Source organism: Haliaeetus leucocephalus, unplaced genomic scaffold (assembly GCF_000737465.1).
Source record: "Haliaeetus leucocephalus isolate CR32 unplaced genomic scaffold, Haliaeetus_leucocephalus-4.0 Scaffold101, whole genome shotgun sequence".
NCBI lineage: Eukaryota > Metazoa > Chordata > Aves > Accipitriformes > Accipitridae > Haliaeetus > Haliaeetus leucocephalus.
Genome location: NW_010972537.1, coordinates 2,132,966 through 2,154,753, shown reverse-complemented (window position 1 = coordinate 2,154,753; position 21,788 = coordinate 2,132,966). Strand labels below are relative to the sequence as shown.

The window sequence follows — 21,788 nt, the reverse complement described above, 5'->3', positions numbered from 1 at the left end:
GAGGTTTGGACAACTTCGGCTAATTCAACTCCTTCCTACAAGTCTAGGGCTCAGATGACACTTTCAACCTGTTCAATCTGCTTTCAAGAATCTTTCCCCCAGTTCCCACTCAGCTGGACACCAGGGGATGGCATGGGAACAACTGAAGACGCCCTGTGGATACCAGAGAGCCCTTTCATAGCAACTGTATTTCTTGAGTGTCTTAAAGTGATTTGTGGGCTGCGAGGTGAATATTCGGATCTGGTCACGAGGCAGAGAGGGAAGGGAGAGGCGGCAGCTCGCCCTTTTGCTATTTTGAGATGGGCTGTAGTCACCTCCCCAGGACACCGTGCCAAAAAGCAGCGAGCACCTGCCTTGGCTCGCAGCCCCCTCAGCCCCCACGCTGTGCCTCGTCTCAGCACCACAGTGCCCTTGCCTTTTCGTGGAGAGCAAATGTGGCTGCACTGTTGCACCCCTCTTCTCACCCCCCCAGGGTCCTCCCCTCCCCACGCCGGCGCTGAGAACGCACGCCTATCTTCAAGGGAGGCTCAAGACTTTGCTCCTTTAATGTGCAATTAAAAAAAAGGCAACTCTCCCACACTCAACAGGAAATCCCACCAGCAGGAGCCCCAGGCTTGGCACCCTCCTCCCTGGCTGCCTTTTACAATGGGGCAGCGTGTGCGGTTTGCTCGGAAGGGTTTTTCTCCCCACGTGCACAGGAGCCGCTGGCTGCTGCAGGGCTGCTTTTGCTGGCATGAGATGACTGATGTCTCGCTTCACCTCTGTGCTCACCAGCTGAACCAGCTACCCAAGCAACAGCATGTTCTTGCCAGTATAACAGTGTCAAGGCAAGGGCCTCCTGCTTTAGGGAACACAGCTCTTCGGCCCCAGCACACATAGCTACCCTGAGGGAGCTTATAGTGTTCGCCTGAGCAGAGGCTCAGAAAGACTCCCCACCGGCACGATGTGGTGGAAGGCATCAGTGGAAGTGAGAGAGGGAGGTGGGATCGCATCGGGGAAAGGGGGGAGAAAAGTATAATAACGGGAGAATTAAATTAACTGCAAAGTTTGCTGAAGGCACGTCCTACCCCGTAGCAGACAGCCCGTTCAGCCTGGGGTACCGCTTGCAGCTCAAGCCCTGTGTGCAGCCGAGGCCGTCGGTAACTGGCTGTCATGCAACGGAAACATTTGGGCTGTGGGTAGGATTCTAGATAAACTGATAGGGAGGGGGAGGAAAGGAAGAGGAAGAGAAGGGGTTGTGAGTGGGAAGGTGTTACATACCACAAGCACTTGTGCAAGAGAGACTAGAGCAACAGGGCCCCTCTACCATTAGTGTTCCTCCTCTGCCACTGTAATGCTTTGCCATTCCCATGCTTTCCAGTCTAGCAGTGGCAGGCAGAGGGCTGGAAATCATTCTAGGGATGGGGCGAGGAAAGAGGCAGGCTGGAATGATTTCAGCAGCAGAGTGCAGCCTCTCCTGTTTCTTGGGCAAGATCTCTAACTACCTCACTGGAGAGGAGGATGGGGAGCTTCTTCCGCTTTGCCCACACTGTACCAAAAAATCCCACCCCACTGAACTCCCGCGTTCTCTAGCAGCTTTGAAAACCCCCTTCACAAGTCTATTGTGTGACATCCCTAAACACAAAAAAGATTATCTGAAATCTGAAAGCAGCTTAAAAATAAAAACAACTCAAAGGGAAAACAGGAAGAGAGTGGAGGAAGGGGACAGAGTCCTTCCCCTGCTGGCCCCTGGTCGGAGGCAAGCAAAACAGCACACAACAGCCTCCTGCTCCACAGCACACCAGTCCATAGCATTCACAAGGCAAACATAGCATCATCTTCCTTTGCTTGCTTCCGATGATGGCTGGCAGCAGGAGGGGAGACGGACGTCCCTGCTGAGGAGCTGGACAAAGTGGGTAGCCGGTCTGCAACTTTTGCTCGCTCTTCCAGAAACTTGTCAAACTCTGGAGAAAGAGAAGAGCAGAACATTAGCAAGGAGGGAGGTTCGTGGAAGAGCCAAGCTGCTGCCAGGAATGGCTGGAGAAAGGGATTGGCTGGCAAGTCTTACCTTCGCTGGTGACACCTTTTGCATCCTCTGACTCTCCCTAGGGAAGGAGGAGGAGGGCACAGTTAGAAGCAAGGTAGACAAAGGCACCTCCACAGATGTGATTCTTTGTCTGCATGAAGGGAGACAGGATAGTGCTCCTCCCAGTTCCACAGTACAGACATGTCAGAGTGGCCCTGAGCCTCAGTTCATTAGCTATGCTTCCCAGTAGGCTAATTATACTGGTGTGGTATCCCAAACCCTGTGTCCTTGGCTTTTCCTCCCCTGCTCCCTCCAAGCAGCCTGTGCCACACATTCAGCAGTGCCAGCGCTGTTGTACACTGCCTGAAATCCAGCCCTGCAGGCAACTTTGGCAGGACTGCTGGCTCCAGGAAAGCAGCCCCTCACTTACCACATCAGTGGAGAGCCATTTTTCTATGTCTTCCATGAAATTGGCTTGGGGAACCGGCACCTGGGACAGAAGGAAAGAAAAGGATGAGGCCGAGAAAAGAGAGGATGTTCCAGGAAACCCACTCTGCAAAAGGAAAGCCCAACCCAAAAGCTAACTCTCTCACCCCACCATTCAGTCAGCTCAGGCCCTTCCAAATCCAGCCAGTGCCACCGCAAAGCTCTCCCAGCTACCATTGCCACCGCGCACCTGCTTCCTCTGCCCCGTCCGCACCCAGACACGTATAGTTTCTAGAATACGTGCCATTAAAAGCATCTGGGGTTTGGTGGTTGGCTTTGGGGTATTAGGACTGGACCAGGCTTTCCGTTTTGGTGAGGACTCACTAGGTGGAAATTGGCTGCTTGTGGTAGGCAGCCAGAGAACAAGAGATATGCTTTTCTCCACACCTCCTCCCTTCTACAAACCAGTGGCAGTCTGATGTCAAAGTCTGCGATGCTGAAGATATTGGACATGCCAGGTTTGGCACCACATTAAGAAGGAAAGAAGTGATTACTTGGTAGGATCATGGAGCACAGCAGGATTTGACATCTCACCAAACTACAGAAACAGACCCATCAAAGAGAAAGTCCTCCACAATTAAGGTAAATTTTGCTTCCAGTAGGGATGAGGCTAGCTCAGAAGACTTCATGTCCCTGGCCAATTTAAGCAGCAAAGAGACACCTTCCTAAAGGACAGAGATAACCTTGAGGGCAACCAAGCCTGATTCAAAACCCCAGATCCTCTTCTCCACTTACGAGCTCCTGAACAAAGCTGAGCAAGGAGCAGCCCTTGCTAGAGGATCCACAATCAGAAGCGTGAGAGCATATTTGTGGGAACTTATTTATTAGTCTGCTAATATGTATAGCTCCCTTGCTCTCAGGAAAATAGCAAGACCAAGAAAAAGAGCAACCCCTTCTTACCGAGGACAGGCAGATTTCCCCAAACCAGGGAGCAAGTTCAGATAGTTACCACAGCTGGCAGATGGATGAATGGGGATGGAAGAGGATGTGTGAGATTAGGCAAGTTTCAAAGCAAAGTGGCTCTGTCTACCCAAAGAGGAACTCTTTGGGGTAGAAGTGCATTCAAGCCAACTGGACAGCATGTGGGGAAACTTCCTAGAGCAGACATCAGTCTGGGCAGTAGTTATTTCAGGAAGACAGGCTAACAAGCTTCAGACCTGGGAGTGTGTCAAAGCCTCAGTGTGCCTGAGGGGATGGAATTGCAGGAATTCCTGCTGCCAAAAGACCAAATTCAACAGCCTGAAGGCTCAAACACTTTAGCTAGAGGAGGAGGCCTTGAACAGAGTAAAAGCTGGAATGTGTTTTCCTCCAAATGGGGCAGCTTATGCTGAGCAGGAGAGGCTGCAGGGGGAATGAATGGCGGCAGCCTTCCTCATGATGCCACCAGCTAGTGCCTCTGCCCCAGACGCCCACCCCAAAACAGGCCATCCTCTAGCACAAAGAGTGGCACATGCTCTCCTGGCCTCAGAGCTCCTAGGATTTCTTCCTACAAACATGTTTACTTGAGGAAGGACTGACACTCTGCCTGCTTCCTTCCCAACCCTGGTCTTCACTACTGGCCCAGACCAGGGTTGCTCCATTTCAATTTGCAGTCTCTGCTGATGTCTGCTGTGCATCCTCACGTGCTGTGCCAGCACCACCTCAGTTCAGCAGCCCCAGCCTCCTTCCTCCCTGCTGGCGCTCCACGATCTCACCATTCCTTGCCGCATCATCCACTTAGTCAGTTGGGCTCCATCACTGGAGGCACCAGACTCCCCCTGGTCGAGAGAGAGTCAGCACTGAAAGCTGCTATCACAGAGGGTGAGGGAGAGGGGAGGCAGTGGGTTTAGGGTGGGGGAAAGAACACACTAGTACTGGTGGCCTACTTCTCTGATTGCAGAGAGAAGGCAACTGGACTCGGAAACCTGCTGAAGAGGAATAAAACATACATTTCCAGGTGGAAATTTCCCTGCAGATATAAGGAGGCCATCCTGTTACTGACTGAGTCAACCCCAGACTTTCCATAGTTCCCCACTGCTGGGGTTTAAAGAATGAGGTATATAGCTCAGGTAGGAAATGCAGGTTGGTGGCAACTGGGAGTTATCATCAGTCATGTTAAACACTTGATTTTTTTCCCAAACAGACAGCACATTTATTGCATTGGTAAGCAAGGAGGATACTTTCATTGCTGGTGATGCACTGAAAGCTCTGTGGCCACTTACCGTTCCTGTGTTCTGCTGCCGGGCATCCAGGGCACCAGCGAGTCCTTTGGAGGCTTGGGGATCTTCGTACTTTACCCTGAAAGCATGAAGTTAAATAACACACAGGCTGATGAGATGCCTGAGAGTGAAAAGCAGGAACTCCTAAACATATATTCAGTGCTTCTGACCACAACACTTTTCATCTCTCGTCATTCTTCTCCCAAGAGCTTCTAGAAAAGGTGTGCAGCACCCCTATTAAAGATGTAGCCCACCAAAAACCAGACTAATCTCCTCACTGCAACATCACTGTGGGACATCACAGGACAGGCCTGGCACATGACAAGAGGATGACAAGGCATCATATGAAAACAACCATCCAACAGGCTAACACACAGACTTACAGAGCTAGGTGAATCAACCATGACATTCATCTTCTCTGGGCTTGACTACAGAAGAGAGATAACTAACACAGACTGACCAGAAGACTACAGCTATTTTAGAAAGGATTCGAGTAACAAGCCCCTACATATTCACCTACCTTCACAGACACAAACACAGCTCAAAAACATCTCTTTAACCGATACCACTCAAGAACTGATGGTGGCAGAGACTCACTGGTCTATGCTACATAGGAGGTGAGACTGGATGATCAGAAGAGCCTAGTGTTGTTTCAAGGGCTCCAAATGCACCATTACAGCAACCTCTTCCACACACAGACACACGTCTCACCCATAATCTCCCTCATCCCATTTTTGTGTCCCCTTTAGGCTGCTACCACACATGCTAATGCCACACGTCACCATTTGATCCATGCAGAGTGGGGAAAACAGTCCATCCTTGCTGGGAGAACGAAGCCTCTCCCAGAAACTCTCCGCAAGCCTCTTCTCCAGCTGCTCCCAGGCCCCTTTCCGCAGATCCAGCAGACCATCAAGTGGAGCTGTTTTTGTTGGGGGCCAGGGGCTTGGGCCACCGGCGCTCAAACTTCTCAAAGAAGTGCTCATCAGTGAAGGGGCCGCTGTGGACAATGGCATCAAGGATGAAGTACAATGCTGCTATCATGCCACTGATGAGGAAGAACGGCAGAAAAGGCTTGAGGTGTTTCAAGCACTGCTTCGCCGAGACAGACATGAAGCATGGGAGGGTCAGGAACAAACCCCAGCAGCCCTGCCTGTGTCTCCTGCCAGCACGTCCCATCCAGGAGCAGCAGGGCAATGGGTCTGTTCACGCGGAGGGAGACACTGAGAGCAGAGGCTGGTGAGTGAAATGTGAAGCCTGAGACAGTGAGAGTAGAGGCTACCTGGCAGGAGTGCAAGTGCGGGCAGATGGAGGGCAGTGAGGAATAAATAGAAGATGTCTCGTTACTTGGGCGGAGATCACAAGCTGCAGTCTGTTAAAGATTGCGCCACAGTGGAGAGGATACGATTCCACCCCTGCCCAGATCTCCCCCAGCCTCCAGCACTGAGCACATTCCAGTGGCTCGGGTGTCAGCACCACTGTTTTTGTCTGGACTGCCCCTGTCCTCAGGCAGTACACCCCACAGTAAAAGTGGTGGGGAAACCCACGGGCAAAACACATGAAGCTGTGTGTAGGCCATGGGTTTTCCCACCACTTTTACCAGAAGCAGTCTGAGGCAGAGGAATGAAAGCAGACAACCTTAAGAGACCTTAACTTGGTACTGCCCAGCTGCAGAACAAGGCACTCCAGTGGATGGAGGTCAGGAACACAGGTCTTTGAGGGCTGGAGGCAGCCACGTGCCTGTGAGCTCTACTGCTTGGTAACCGGTGGAGAACAGTGGATGACTCTGACAGGCAAAACAGCATGAGATCAGCCACAGTCTCTCCAGCCAAAGGGATCTGGTCAGCACAGCTCTTGTTGTCTCCTCCCAGAACATGGATTCAGGAATCCACTCTTTGTAGTAGAGAAGAGGCCCAGTTCAGCCAGTACTATGGAGACCCAACTCTTAGTGCTTTACACCAGGACGTCTCAAGCACACTATGGAGGAAGAAACATCAGTCCTGCTTACCAACAGGGAAGCTGAGGCACAGAGCAGTGCCCTGCCTTGCAAGTCACAACTGACTGCATACTTCCTGCACTCCAGTTCAATACTCTGTCCATTACGCTGCATCGATATTCAGCAATTCCCAAATTTAACATCACCCCAGTCAGGCTACACGAGTTCAGAGGCAGACAAGAAATCTCAGCCAGTCCCATTCCACACCTTCATCTCCAGACACTGCATTTCCCCAGCACATGTGGCACCACAGTCCCCACATGCAAGAGACTGCTTCCTTCTGCCCATGCCCGGGAGAACACTGTGAAGGGGAGACAACGGCAGCAGGAAGAAGGACTGGGAACACAGAGATCATCCCACAAACACTGTGTCAGAAAAGTGCATTTCTATTGCATCCTACTGTCTCCCAGGAACTGCTGCTGGTTGGGGTCACAGCCCCAGTTGCCCTGAGCCCTCCCCGCTTTGCAAGAAGACAGGACAGGACAGAGTGGGCTGCTACACTCACTCTCTGCGCTGGTCAGCCAGTGAGCTGCCACGGGTCAGGGCAAACATGTCAAACTCTTCTTCTAGCTTGCCAGAGGTGTCGAGGGTGTGCAGCCCCGCGCTTACGCTGCTTGAGCCCAGGTCTGTGGGAGAGAAAGCAGGGTGAGCAGGCAGCACAGAGCAGTAAACGGAAGGCTGTGGGCTTGGAGGGTGCTAAGTGGAAAGCTAGCATCAGAACAAGCTAAACTGCTCTAGGCCCACTCCTCTATGCTGCCCGTCAGCTGCAGCACAGTCTGTGCATTTGTGCAGTGTTGTGGGTGAAGTAACAGAAGCAGTTTCTTCGCCTGCTCAGCAGATATTTTTAGCTCAATCTGAGGCAGCAGCAGTAGCATCAATTTACTGCACTGATGCTGAAGGCTACATGTTCCTGACCATTTAAGACAACTCAGAGGGAACTGCTCCATAACCTGTGGAAGAAGATAACCTGTGCTTCTGGGCAAGCACCTCTGAGACAGATGAGCGGACTTTCATGACTCAGGCATCATCTGAAAAAACCCTGACTTGAAAAAATATCTCAACTGGCTTGTTTGTAAAAACAGTCTTGCCAATTTTCTATAGCTGCATCCAAGCTGTACTGAACATGCTCACAGCTAGTGAGAGCTTCAGCCAATGCTATGTAGGCTGTTGGTATGTCTTGAAGAACCCTCAGGATCTCTCAGGCTTTCTGAGTAAACAACCTGTCAAATCCTGGGTCCTCAGCCCAAGATGCTCATGGCTGCCTTTGCAGCACAGCTCAGCTGCTTTTCTTCTCCCAGACCTCAGTGGTCAGCCTGACACCACACAGCAAGAGAGGCAACTGCACTGCTGCTTAGAAATTGCAGAGGGAGCAAATTTCTGCCCTATGCTGCTGGAAGACCCAGTCCTTAGCCACAGCCTAATGCTGACATCCTTCTTAAGTCATGTCCACCTCCTGCACATGAGGTGTGGATGCTGAGACATATGCTTGTGTGCCTTGGGGCATATACAAGTTTCTTCATGAGTTTATTAGTTGACAATACACCCTATTTCTCTAGGTTACTTTATGAATGTCACTAAATAATTTTGGGAGGCGATTCAAGGGCAGAGAAAGGATTCCCAGAGCAGCACAGGAGGACTGAGGGGAAAACGACATGGCAATATACTCATTCCAGCCAGCTGAGAGGAGAGATTGTTGGTGACTTCAGGCTGTCTCACTGCAGAAGGAGGACTGGGTCCCAGGTCAATCAAGCTGTTCTCTGCCTCATTTGGTGCCTTTTGAGAAAAAGAAAGGAAGATGGTGGAGAGTTTCTGAAGCCCAGATACCCTGACCCTTCAGTCCTAGCTCATTAACACTGGAGAGGGAAGCCCTTCTGTAACCATTGAAAGATACCAGTTGTGAACCCTCCCCTTGTGAGAAGGGGGACAGTGACCAGAGACCTCGCTGGGAATAGTGTCCCAGGGCAGAATTTGCCTTGGTAGCCAGCCTCCCAGCTCTGCTGGATGTTGGTAAGTAGGGTAGGTGCTGGTTCAGAGGACAGGGCAGTGCTCAGAGGACAAAGGGAGGCTTATATGGGAATTGATCCTCTCAGCGTTCAATACTGGAAAACCGTAACTGCTGCTGGTCTGCTCTTGCTCTTTGGGTGAGAGGAAGGCTCCCACTGGCAGCAGGGGAGAGGCTAGCAGTGGGAACTGGAGTGTCCTGCACACCAGTATGGCCTGGTGCAGCTGGGCTGGGGAAGCAAAGCCTACAGCTTGTAAGTGGGGCAGACTGAACATCTCTCCAATTCAGCAGGACACTGCAGGATGGAAACCGAGCTGCACAGAGGGGCAGTTACTCTGAGTTACCTTAACAGGCTGTCCTGTCCGAAGGCGCTCGAACCTGCAAGAAAGATGACAGGATGTGTTTCAGTAGCATGTGCTTATTCACCCACAGCCCAAGAGACTTCTTATAAGGTTTGGCACAGTCTGCCCTTTCCTATGTACTAGGAAAGGGGGACCACGGCTCAGGGCCCAATTCCCCCTCAAGACCAAAGACACCACAACAAGGCCGACAGAGCTGATGTCTCCTGAGAGGTGGTGTGAGGAAGCTTCTTGGGACCCTCCAGAGCTACTTCTAACCAAAATGGTTCAAACCCAGCTCTCCATACAGACACAGGGACTAAATTCTCCAGACTTCATCCTAGCATAAGAGATGGGTTTGATGAAATGGAATTAAAAAAAAAGGTGTGCAGACCCCACCTGTGCAAGTCCTTTCTGCCCCCGTCTGCCTCAGAGCTAGAAAACCAGCTCTTTCCATGCCGTTCCCTCCTCCTTTTTCTGGATTATGCTGAGGGACATCTTTATATTCCATCAATAATTTACACAGCAGTTTTGAAGGGACAGGAATAAATCAGCAAAAACTGAGAACAGGCTTTGTTCTCAAAGATGGATGACACATCTTGAACACTATACTCATGGGCAGACCAAAAGGGTGGGACAGAAGGCCTTCAAAGTGCAGTAAACTCTTGTGGAAGAGCAGGGCAGAGAAAGGAGGAGAGGTACCTTTCATGGCGTAGAAACACATTGTTGAGGTTGTCATTGATGAGGAGCAGCTCCTCAGTGAGTTGTTCATGGAGGATACGGGGAATCAGCTCCAGCACACGCTGCTGCATGGCTCTGCATGTCCGATTCAGCTCCTGCCCACAGCAAGGGGAAGTTACCATGAAGGTCAGGCTAAGGCTGAGCACTCACAGATTTGGAAGTCTGACTGGGACAGACAGACCCCAGAGGCTACTGGGGTCTATCATTGCTGATAGGGTTGGTGGGCAACAGATATTGGTGTGAGAGGTAAACTGAGTGAGCTTTACAGACAATAATTGTATGACTCTTGCTAACACATCACCCAGAAAGGCCCTCGAGGACTACAAGTCCCCATGTGAGATGATTCCAGCCTCAATAGTGCAACTTCCCTTGGCCATTGAAACTCCACCTTCTCTGTATCTCCCTTATCCCATCACTCCCTGATAAGGCCCACACTAAACTGTCCAGTGCAATTGTTCCCCACGCCTGGCATGCATCATGCCTCAGTCCATCAAGTCATTGCTAAATTGAGCTGCGTGTGCCAGCCCTCCACCCCACCCGTGTTCCTTACTTGCAGCAGCTCCAGGTCAGAAGGCTCAGCCTGGGACGGCACCAGCTCCGTCAACATCTCCGACATGACCTTCATGTTCCCGTTCACCACTTCCAGCTCACTGCGCAGCTTCCCGATCTGCGAAAGGGAGGGCATGTGACAGCTCTGCCTGGGAAGACTGGGCAGACAGCTGAGGTAGCTCTGAATGGCGGCGCACCGCATGTGTATTTGTTCACAGAGCCGAAGGGAACAGCCACTGAGGAGCTCATTTGTCACCGCTCAGTTCAGCTCTCGGGAGGTCCCAGCAGAAGGAAGCTCCATTACTTACCATCAAGTTCATTTGCAGGTAACAGGTGCCAGATCCTTACCTGAGATCTTTGGCCACTAGCCTAGCCTTGATTTTTTAATAGCCAGCACAGGCTGCTGTTATGATTCAAATCTCTCCCCAGCTAGCAGCTCCTGTGTGGCAGCCACTCAAATCGTTTCATTTCCAAAGCGGTGTAAAAGGGCGAAAAAAATGAATTTCCATTCAAAAGGTGAGCCTGGGCTAAGTGTGCAGTTGAAGCTTTATCCCTCTGGTTTTATAAGCTGCTAAAGAGCCTCCTGAGAACAGCTTCTAGCCTCTGTTCTGCAAGGGGATGCAACCTACCAACAGCTGGAGGATTGGTGCTGAACATGGTGTCATATGAAGTCGGGGTGAGGAAGGAGGAAAGAGGATGGGGAAACAAGTGAGAACGCCCTTTGGAAACCACATAGCCAGACAGGGTTGATTCATACAAAGTCAGCAGCGAGGCAAGATAAACAAAGATGATAAGGAGGCATCTACTGAGCAAGCTTTTGCTCTACTGTGCTACAAAGACCTCACTCAAAACCTCTGTGTCTCAGTTCCCCAGCTCCCTATAGCCAGGAGATCTTCCCTCTACCTGCAAGCAGCCCTGCCTTCGGAAAACATAACCACTCTGTGTTTGTGGTATCCCAGCTCATCACTGTGACCACAATGGAGCTGTGGGGAGCTCTCGAGGGACTATGCTTTGGAGGAACAGCTCCTTTGGGACAGAGGCTGGGGAAGGACCAAGACAGCAGTCCCAGAACAGTGTTTGTGCAACAACCCCCAAACGCAGGGGGAATCAGCAGCACCATGGGGCTCGTGTCCAACTCACCTGCTCTGGCGTGGGTGTGATGGGCGCGTCGCTGGATGTGCCTCTCCCGGTGGGCAGGGTGACAGGGTGGAGGATGGACTCTATCTGCTGAGGGCAGTTGACCACAGGTGAGTTCTGTCCAGACTGGGAGTCAGAGCTATACACAGTCTACACACAGAGGCAGGAGAAGTGACAGAGAGAAGGAGATGTTAGACACTCAGAGCTGACAGGGCAGTGCAATTAGGAGAGAAATGTTGATGACAACTCCCCATCTGCTTTCAATAACTCTTCTAGCAAAGAGGCTGTCCTGGAGCTTCTCACTTCCCAAAAGCCCTCTACATGCAAGCTAGAGTTCCTGAAGTCCCGCCATAGCTCCAGAATGACAGCTGCCCAACACCCTTCTCTTCAGCAATGCTCCCATACCCTCTGTGGTGTGTGGATGGGTGACAGCATGTCCAGATCAGTCATGGGGAACTCCAGACCCTTCCGTCTCAGGTCTTCATAGACAGCGACGACACCTGTCAAGTCCGGTGAGCTGCGGAAGGCATCTGCCCAGGACTGGGGAGAAGGAGACAGTAAAGCCCATCATCATTTACAGTAGTCTTCTGTACAAATGCCTAAAGACAAACACTCTCTGAACTGGCACAGATGCTCACGCTTCTTAGCTCACCTGGATGAGGGTCAGCACCTTGTCATGCACTATGGCAGGCGGATTGTTCTTCGGCAGGATTGTTCTCACCAGGACACCTTCTACAAAGTCCTGGCTGGATACAAGGACATGGAAGCGATGGCCACAGTTTTTGACGCATGTTTCCAGGACCTTCAAAGGCAATGAAGCATTAGCTATAGCCTTCTCTGCCATGTGTGTTCACCTTGTTGGCTTTAGGTACCCGCATCTTTTCAGCCAGGGACTCAGCTTTACAGCAGGATATCACAGAGCTGAGAAAGAGCCCTGACCACTCACCGTCAAAGCCAGCATAACTTCATGGAAGTTCTTATTCCCTACAATTCTCTTCTTAATGGCTCGGAAGGCATCTTTGGGCCTGCAGCAGAAATCAGATGAAGAAAGATCATCAGAAGGTTCAGACCCACCTACAGAGAGGCAAAGCAAAACGGCCACTGGCTCTAGGTGCCTCATACTCAGCAAGTGACCTTCCCCACTATGTTTTCAGGGCAGCTTGAAGCAATGACTGGTAAAGCAGCTTTTGCCTGTGGTTCTGCAAGAGGCGTGGGGTCCTGCTAATGAATGCTGTTAATGAAATTGGAGGCCCCTGTGCTGATGTCTGCAGCAACTCAAGGTGTACAGGACACAACAGAAAGCAGAGTAAAAGCAATGCTAGAAATGCACTACTTGGGAGTAGAGCAAAATCCCATGGCAGAGAGACTGAAGAGGAGGAGATCACAAAAAAGCTTGGCATGGGTTAGAAACAGGAAGGAGAGAGCAAGCTGCAGCAATCCTTGTGTTGCTCAGAGAGAAGCTGTTTAACAACATTTCCCTTGAGGAAAATAGGCTAAAAAGCAGCAGGGGAGATGCAGTGGCAAAATCTTGCCTATATTGCAGGTGGGCAAGAGAGCAGCAGCATGGCACGGTCTCCTTAACCATTCTCAGAGTGGAGAAGTACTGCGGTCTCAGCCCACCATGGTGTTGTGAGAGGGCACAAATGAACCAACATGCTCTGGCAGAGCATGTGAAGAGCAGCCAGGCTGGAAGAGCAGCAGTGCTGGAGAAGAGTGGGGTGGAGAACTGAGGCAATGAGGAGGGCAGGAGTGTATTGGCCCGTGGGGCAGCACGGCTGCAATGGATGGGCATTAGCAGGGCAATGGGAGAGCCTGCCATGCCAGGAGGGTACAGCTGTGTTATCTGGCACCCAGAACTGAAACACCAAGCGGCCACAGCTCAAGACTGAGCGCTGTGGGCAGAGACAGATGTATTTGCACCGTGGGGATAGCATGGAAAAGAAGTGGTGACAAATCTGTGAGTAGAGATGTTTGACTTTGTTTTCATAAAACTGTGAAGCTGCAAACTGGGCTCGCTAATCCTCTGTCAGCATCACTGTGGGGTAGGACAGCAGGAGTGAAACCTACAATTTTTATTCCATGTAGCACCTTCTTTTTTACATGCTGCTCTTGACATCTTCACTGTGAGAAGGAGCAGTCCCCCTTGAATTCACTGGCAAATCCCCAGGTCCAGAGTTAACAAGTCTGGCAGATTTCTGAATGTCTCCCCGCAGGGAGAGGGAGACAAGGGCTCCCCCACCACATGTCTGAGTGACCGTACATGAAAATACCTGAGAAGTGAACCCCAGCAGGACTTGCACAGTCAGAGGACTGAATAGCAGCCTGAAATTCTCCTCTCTCCTCAGTCACCAGCCTGCAGATTTTTACATTCCCAGGGGAGAGAACGAGAGGGGTATGAAGGAGGAATAAACCGAAGTGGAAGAATTGCAAGTATGCCTTTGGGAGATGGGAGGCAGCCTGGCTTGAATCGAGGTTCCCTGGGGACCCTGAAGGCCTGTTTGAATGGCTCCCAGCACTCACAAAGATTACGGGGAAGCATCTAACAGATGCTCTGACAGCTTTGCTGTGTCTCTAGGTCTCCTAGCAGAGTTTCATCTAAGGGACTGTTGGGAAGCCTAGCTTATTACCTTCACCAGTGCAGTGCTACCACTGCAGTCTAGGGATGTAGTGTTACAGGGTGTGCTGGGACCTGCTGCTGGATGTGTACCCTTGCCAGCTCCCTTACCCTTCTTCAGTCTCGTTAATGATGTCGCAGATCTCCATGTTGAGAGCCCAGTCCTCACTCCGCAGGGACCCATCAGTAGCTCTCTCTGGAAAAGAGAAACCAAGACATGGCAAGGCTAAGAGCAGCTCTGGCACTCTCATGGGCTGCTGCTGTTCAGCTGTCAGGACACCCCAGAGCCCAGCCACCTTCTCCCTGGCTTCCACCGCAAAACGCAAGGAGGAGAATCCAGCTGCAAAGTCCAGGCCACCAAGAGCTCCCCACTAGGTGTCACCACTGCAAAGCACATGGCTGGCCCGCGCTGGGACACGAGGTTGCTCAGTTTTGCCCATGCCACCCAAGCTACCAATACACAAACACACACTGTGCAATCTCTGGTGTCCTGCACACGAAGGAAGGGGGCTCAGCATGACTTCAGCTCCACAGCTGGAGAAAAGGGGGTTTATTTGTTTTGTTGCTGCAGGGCTAGAAACCATGAGTTTGGTCTGCTCACACTGACACGGATCCAATGTCAGTGGCACCACTCTTGGTTTGCATCAAATTAAGGAGACAAAAGAGTCAACCCCCTTCTTTTTACATGGGCCCTACAAAAACAAACAAGTGAACATAAACAGCCGAAGCAGGGCTCTTTCTTGTTTAACATTTACATCTCTCCCCTGAACTTCTGGCCTCTGGGGAGTATGGACTGAAGTGGACTGCAGACTGAAGTCGAAGCAATATTGTTTCGGCTTTGATTGTGTCCCCTTTAATTAGGAATTCCTCAGTCAGCCTTGATGTTATTCAAGGCAGAGATTTGGGAAATGAGCAGCTATTACTGAGAGCAGAGTGTCTCCACCCTATAATCAGCCATGTCTTAGTCCTAGCCGTGCCGACCGACTGATGCCTTCAGGGACACCACCAGCGGCTGGGAGAAAGAGAACTGCCAGTGGGGCAGGCAGGGCCCAGGCACTTTCCAGACCATAGGGAAACGCAGAGACGCAGCAGATGGCAAGCAGCGGACAAGAACCATCCTTCCCAGCTCTCCCATCCCATAAAATGCCTGACGTAGCGCTGCGGCAAGAGAATTAAAACTAGCCAGACCGGTTTAGCACCTACCAAGTGTTCAGAAGAGCTCAGACCCAACAAGGTACTTAGAGAAGTGCCTGCATTTTTAAAACTGCTGTGCCTGCAAAATCTGGAGCTGGCCCTTGCTGCTGTAGGTCCTCTACCCCTTTGGAGAGGCCCTTTCTCTGCAGAGCTGCCTTTTCTGCTTTTGACCCAGCAGCTAATGATCCCTCTGTGGGAATGAAATGCCCATTCACGCAGTAATGGCATAGGGCCATAACGCAGGAAAAAGAAGATTTTTTAACTCCTGCCTGGGTAAGCACATCCATCATGTTTTGGGATGTCCTGTTTTTAAGGGTCAGGCAGAGAGCTATTCACAGCACTGTGCAATGCAGCCTCTTATACACGTGTCCCTCTCACAGATTACACACCACAGCGTGAAGCTACCTATCTGCATCTTATTGCAACCCAGCCACCACCTTTTCTTTTGACTGCAGAATGTATTGATTACACTGTGATTACGCTAATTACATTGTGGCCACAGACAGATGGAAGAGGACAAAGAAGGGAAGGAGAGTGGCAGAACGTTCTTGATCCTCTTCCACCTTTCCGAAGGTCTGTCTACTACTGTAATATCCTGAAGGCCCCTTGATTCAGGTGAACTTTTGTCACTTTGAGTATTAATTTTATATAGGAATCCTCGTCTCTTGCAGATCTAAGCTTCCTCAGTGAGGCACAGGAGGCAGCATCACATTGGGTGATGTAGTGGAAAATATATCCAGGGCAGTGGGCTACAGGGAAGCATGTCTGGTGCACCAGGGCATATACCATTGAATGAGGTTCCCTCCTGCTCTGGGACACCACTTGGCCAGCCTTGCCGGCAGGCAGATTGCAACTCAGGTCGGTCTGATGGATTTGGCACACATGGTCACAAAGTCACCCTTTGCTTGCACTGTCCTCCAGCATCCCCTGCTCATGAGACAACTTGGTTTGAACCCCAGCCTAGCCAGAAGTTTCTCCACACTGTTTTCTGCCTCTGGCAATGAAGCACACAAAACAATCACACAGGGTTACTACACTGAAGGGAAGTCCACATCCACCCTTCTCACCCCTGAAGAAAACCACAACTCAGGAACAGGGCTGAGCCTGCTGGGAAGCTCTGAGCTACAGAAGGAACCAAGAATGAAATGAAAACTGCCTTTAACCATCAAGTCCTTGCTGTTCAAGTCTCCCCAACCCTCCTCATCCTCATTTTCCCTGTACACAAACATGAACTGAGTCTGCAAATACCCTTCCCTTGCTTCCCTATGTTTGGTGGCACTCTGTAACCTGCTCCCCCCCCACCCCCTTCTCCTCCAAACACACCAATCCTGCCAAGGTCGAGCAGCAGGTTTGCTGTTCAGGTAGGAATGCAAACAAACTGTGCGTGCTCCTTCACCTGGCTGGCCACTTACAGGAAAATGAGGCTTCCTCAGAAGTGAGATACACTGCCCTGCTGTTACCCCACAACGCTGTGGTCATCCTGCTACCATCACCCCTGTTCACACGCTGGTCAATGAAGGGCTGCAGGAAAGCAGCAAACCTGCCATAAATGCAACATAGGTTCAAAAAATACAAAGCTGGAAGAGCAGTATTAGGGCATATAGAAAACAGGAACGTGACCATGATGCATTTCCAAGGACAAAGCACTTGAGTTTACCCAGTACACATTACGGCCTGGCCTAGCTGGCCTTGGGACAGCTGGAGCTAATGCCCCTTTAATCCTCCTTGCTTCCTTCCAAGCACTGAGGGACTGTCCAAGCCTAGTAAGATATGTTGGGAGTTTTCTCCGAAATCCTGAACTTTACCCTTTTACTAAAGCCTGCAGGAGGGAAGGAAACAAAGTCTATTCATTAGTCACATGAAGGATCAGGGTGGCTGGCCCCGTTTCACGAGCCGTAATTAGCACATGAGCTGTCTGCCCCTCACGAAATCTGAGCCTGGGATGGCTGGGGACTGTGACAAGTCCCTAAAAACAGCAAGCACAGGAGGCAGGGCACGGCCGCCCACCCAGCGCTCTGCCTGGCTGGGCTCATCAGGCAGCATCTACTTCTGCGTGCTAATGAGCTGAGCCTGACCTGCTGTGGACAATTCCCCCCGGCGGAGGTTATCGGTGAATGTACGAATGCTGTCTCCCTCCAAGTGCGAAACCAACTGACTGTTGAATGTACAGGAGGCCCTTCACGGGGCTGCTTCAAAGCCACATTGTTTTGGCAGCCAGTCCGGCTTCCCGGGTGTGACAGCACTGGGGTTTGTCTGATTCCAGCCTGCTGCCTCACAAATTGCTCGGATCGACCCAGAACTGCTGAGGACGGTGGTATGGGTTGAACCAGAGCATTGGCTCTTTTCCTGCCTGGCATTTGATGTGCTCCTGCTGACAGCAACTAGGTTATAAAAGTTATCTGGAATCATCAGATAAGAAAGAACCCTGAGCTTGGCATAACTGACACAATGGAGCTGTACATTGCTTCGTGCTATGAGTCAACTTTGCAGCTTTGCTTCTTTTCAAGTTTATTGTCTCTGCCCTCATGGCAGGGGAAAGCCCACTGTGGGCCTGGCGATCCCACCCAGCCATCCCTGGAGCAGCACACCAGCAGTACAGTCAATAGCGCAGGGCTGTACAGGAGCTAGGGACAGAAGATACTGAGCAGGCTCCTGTCCCCTCTGCTCCCCATCACAGATCTGAAGCACCCATAACCAGCCAGGTGCTATTCAGAAACCCTTTGCCCATGAGGTGCTCTGCCATAGCTCATCAAGAGACTGCGTGCCCGTCCTCCAAGTCAAGTCCTTAACCAGCATTTCCCTACAGTGCTCAGTCCTGCTGGCTTTAAATTCCTCAGCAAAGCATCAAGCACCTTCTCACCCATTTCAACATGTGTTTGAGGGCACCAGCATTTTGTTGCATGAGACAGCGTAAGTTCAGCAGAAAGCAACACAACAGTCCTTTCTCCCAACCCCCCTTCAATTCATAACCCCCCTGGCCCAAATTAGCATCCTGCACAAAGTCTCCTTGCTAAGCCTCACGCTTTCGCTTCCCTTGAGGAAACTTCAGCACCAGCTCAGTCAGGACTCCACCATTTAGCTGTATTGCTTCTCCCAAAGACGGAGGGGACAAGGCGCTTTCTAGAGAGAAGAGAGATACAGCTCCAATTCAAGGATGGCGATGGACACAGACTTGTGCTGACATAGTGCTGTGGGTCTCTGAACTCCTCCTGCTCCTTTCCTTTGAATCAGCTCAAACTCTTAGGGATCAAATGACTCTTCAACTGCTGCCTTTGCCCCTTCTCCTCCAGACACAGCAGGCACAGAAGACAAGGCAACACCTTTTTGAGAAGCACTGCCTTGCAGGGACCCATCTGGCTCTGACAGGAGAGTGTTACTGACAACAGCTGATGACTACTACCCACCGGCTCCTAAGGTCCCAGCTCACAGAGGGGTGCAGGGACACCTGCAAGGTAGGATCCAAATAGCTGTGGGGATTTTTCTGGCATATTTTGTTGTATCTGCCCCTCTTCCTTACCCATGAGCCTCTCTTACCTGCTCCTCTTTACAGTCTCAGCTTTTCCTGGTTCTCATGCTTAAACCAACCCCCAACCATAAAAAACTCTCTTAATCTCTGTGCTACACCGTTACTTCTCTCCCTTGCCTGCCCTCACTGAAATAACCCGTCTCTGTCCCTTTCAGTATTGCTATAATTACTAGTTATTGCAGAATTCCAGGGTCAGGAGAGAGCAGTGGTGGTTTCCTCTCCGTTCTCTCACTCAGAGCACCTCCTTGAAATTAGATTTTCCATTTTGAAGATTCTCTTAGCTCCTAGATGGAGGTGCCATGGATTTCCTTTTGAGAGGGGAATCCAAACTATGATGCTTCAGCACTCTTTGGAAATTTTCCCACTGGTCAGAAGTACTGCGTTTAAAAAAAACAAACAACATACAACAAAAACAAATACCCCAAAAACCAAACAAACAAGTCTGTATTCATCTTACTTGGGAAGAGACATCACGGTCCAAAAACAGGACAGAGGCAACTTTTGTGACTAAATCTCAGCACTGAGAGTGAGAAGCTATAAAACCTACTCCTCTGCAACTGACTCATTCTGTGACGGATCACTGAGATTATTCCTTGTCAGCAAAATAAATGGGATTTACTAGATTAACATTAATGAAGGAATCTGGGAATGTCGCTGCAGTGTGCCACCGAGGATTTTTTTTTTCCTTAGCCTTCATTTAAAGCTATTTTAGACTTTATAAGCTGTATCAGGCATACATGACTTTGCCCAAGTAATTTACAAGAATGCAGTATTAGCTTTCGGCAGACAGCCCAAAGCAGCAGCACTATGCAGGTTTGGTGATCAGGCTCATGGGTTCAACATGCAGCTGCCACAGACCTACCAAACAAGTTTGGGTAAGTCATGTTCGCGTCTCAAATTAAACAGGGAAGATACCATTTATCCATGTCCCCAGGATGTTGATAGGCAATGTTCAAAAGGAGAAAACATTCCTATTTTCAGCCACCAGCCCTTTTAAGTCCTCCACAGTGAGTTCCTTTCTCATATGCTGCAATTACTCCACCCCTTTGGACTCCCATAACCCAAATCAACCCCAGTCATTAAGATCTCTCCACTGTCACACCTCTGGTACTAAGGACTCTAAACTCCTGTTTAACAGCACTCTTGAAATATTTTTTCCCTCTTCTTTTCTGTTGGTTTGTTACTTAAAATTCCCTTCTTTAATCTAAGCAAAGCCCAGAGGGAACCCATTTACAATCTGGTTACTATACTGATCAGAAGATCCGGAGGGCAAGAAGCGATCTGTGACATCTAAAGATAACTTCAGATTGCCGCTACCCAAACACAGAAATGTATCTGATGCACTCACTGAGGGAATCAAAGAGCATTCATTCTGGAAAGGGCAGGAGACGGCTTCTCCTGGAAAGTGTGATGAAACCTGTGACATGCCTCTGGGGACACGTCAAAGATCATCCAGAAGTTTTTGTTACAGAAAACCTTCCCTGGTGATCCTTCTCCCACCTTGCTGTAGCGCCTCTCACCTAATCTCACCCAACACTAGAGAGTGGCACATGGCAGTGCCCCTGACCCACACCATTCGGACAGTGCTTTGGGTAGCCTCTAAAATAAGCGGTGCTTATAAAAGCATTACCTAAACCAGCTGCTTGCTCCCTTCCCACCCCTGCCACAGCAGCCTATCCCCCCATGCAAGCACACCCAAAACTACTGAATCAGGGACCAGATGTTCGCAGCCAAGAACAAAGGTCTGCACAAGTGACAGAAAAGCAAGACTGAGCAAGTGCATAAACTTACAAACAGCTGTTGAACGAGCTGGAGTTTAAATGGGCAACAGCAACCTTCAAGCACGACTTGAAGGCGCTTAGACAATACAACATGCGAAGAAAAGAATCTTTATTCTAAGTATTTTAAGAACTGCATCTCTGTTTTGAGACCAGTGTAGCTGGTCTTCTTTCTAATTTTAACATCTCTTTGCTCCACTTCCTCAGACTGTGTCCTTCTCCTGCGTTCATCTAGTTGACCTGAGCACAGGGACTAAGAGAGACTGCATGTCTGCAGGCCTGCAAGGTCACAGAGCGGACGCTACACTCCTGACGTTGATTTCGTTGCCAGAGCTGGTACTCGGCCCTGTGAGAAGGCCTGTGGTGCAGGGGAGGTGCTCTCCACAGAGCCAGGGCATGGCCCTGCCAGGTCCTGCTTGTCCCAGACCTCCGTGCCGGGAAGTTCAGGGCGAGCAGCCACCCCCGGGGTGCCCAGGGCGCTCGTCCTTCAGGTGGGGAGCACTGATCAGACTAGGTGAGCCACGACGCCCCGGGGCCAGGCAGCCCTAAGCCCATGTCCTCCCCCACTGCCTCCAGCTCAGTGATGGCCGCCCCCCGCCGCCCTGTCACCTCAGGGAGAGCTTGGCCCCTTCCCGCCCAGGACGCGATAGGCCGCTGCAGCTGGAACCCAGCCAATCAGCAACTCCCCCTGTGCCCCCCCTCCCACCCCGGTAGGACCCCGCCCCTCCCGCGAAGCCCCCAAAAAGGTGCGGGCGGGAATGGCCCCAAGCCAATCACGGACCTCGGCTCAACCGGAGGGCGTGGTTCGAACCACACGTCCGCGGCCCCTTTAAGTGAGGAAACTTCGCCTCGCCACCTCAAGACCCCCTCGCGCCCTGATTGGCTGGTGGGGTCGCCGACGGCACCGCCTCGGGCTACGCGCCCGCTATTGGTCGCCAGCGCCCGTCAGTCAGAGCGGAACTCTCCTCTCATTGGTCGACGCCGTCTCCGTCCCGCCGCGGAGGCGGGAGCCACCGCTTCCCGGAGGAAGGGGTCCGGCGAACGAGCGGGCGAGCGCCCCCGGGGGCGCGGGGGGGAGGGCGGACGGGCGGGCGAGCAAGGGCGCGGGGGTGCGCGGCCGCGAGTCTCACCGATACGCTGCCCTACGGGGGAGCTGAAGGGGTTCCCCAGCAGAAAGTCCATCGCCGCCGCCGCCGCCGCGCCGCGATCAGCTGCCGCCGCCGCCGC

At 51.3% G+C, this 21,788-nt stretch overlaps 1 protein-coding gene across 3 annotated transcripts; it reads right to left on the bottom strand.

Annotated features, from left to right (window-relative positions):
- Window positions 1–522: 522 nt before the first annotated feature.
- TOM1 (target of myb1 (chicken)) lies at window positions 523–21,782 on the bottom strand. 3 transcript variants are annotated; one of them, XM_010585373.1, is made up of 16 exons: window positions 21,692–21,782; window positions 14,175–14,259; window positions 12,396–12,474; window positions 12,102–12,251; window positions 11,855–11,989; window positions 11,453–11,599; window positions 10,314–10,430; window positions 9,725–9,858; window positions 9,029–9,062; window positions 8,347–8,455; window positions 7,188–7,308; window positions 4,693–4,768; window positions 4,186–4,248; window positions 2,436–2,495; window positions 2,048–2,084; window positions 523–1,943 (listed from the first exon to the last, which is right to left on the bottom strand). In XM_010585373.1, the coding sequence occupies exons 1-16, from the start codon at window positions 21,741–21,743 to the stop codon at window positions 1,795–1,797; spliced, it is 1,548 nt and encodes a 515-aa protein (XP_010583675.1). In that variant the 5' UTR covers window positions 21,744–21,782; the 3' UTR covers window positions 523–1,794. The 3 variants fall into 3 exon arrangements, with proteins under 3 accessions (XP_010583675.1, XP_010583676.1, XP_010583677.1); XM_010585374.1 differs by lacking the exon at window positions 4,186–4,248 and having other exon boundaries at window positions 548–1,943; XM_010585375.1 differs by lacking the exons at window positions 523–1,943; window positions 2,048–2,084; window positions 2,436–2,495 and having other exon boundaries at window positions 2,503–4,248.
- Window positions 21,783–21,788: the final 6 nt, after the last annotated feature.

Coding starts and splice junctions, on each gene's coding strand:
- TOM1 (XM_010585373.1), bottom strand. CDS start 21,743: ATGGACTTTCTGCTGGGGAACCCCTTCAGCTCCCCCGTAGGGCAGCGT. Junction 12,252..12,395: donor AAGTTATGCTGGCTTTGACG/GTGAGTGGTCAG, acceptor TTGCCTTTGAAG/GTCCTGGAAACATGCGTCAA. Junction 9,859..10,313: donor CTGACCTGGAGCTGCTGCAA/GTAAGGAACACG, acceptor TGCTGTGGGCAG/GAGCTGAATCGGACATGCAG.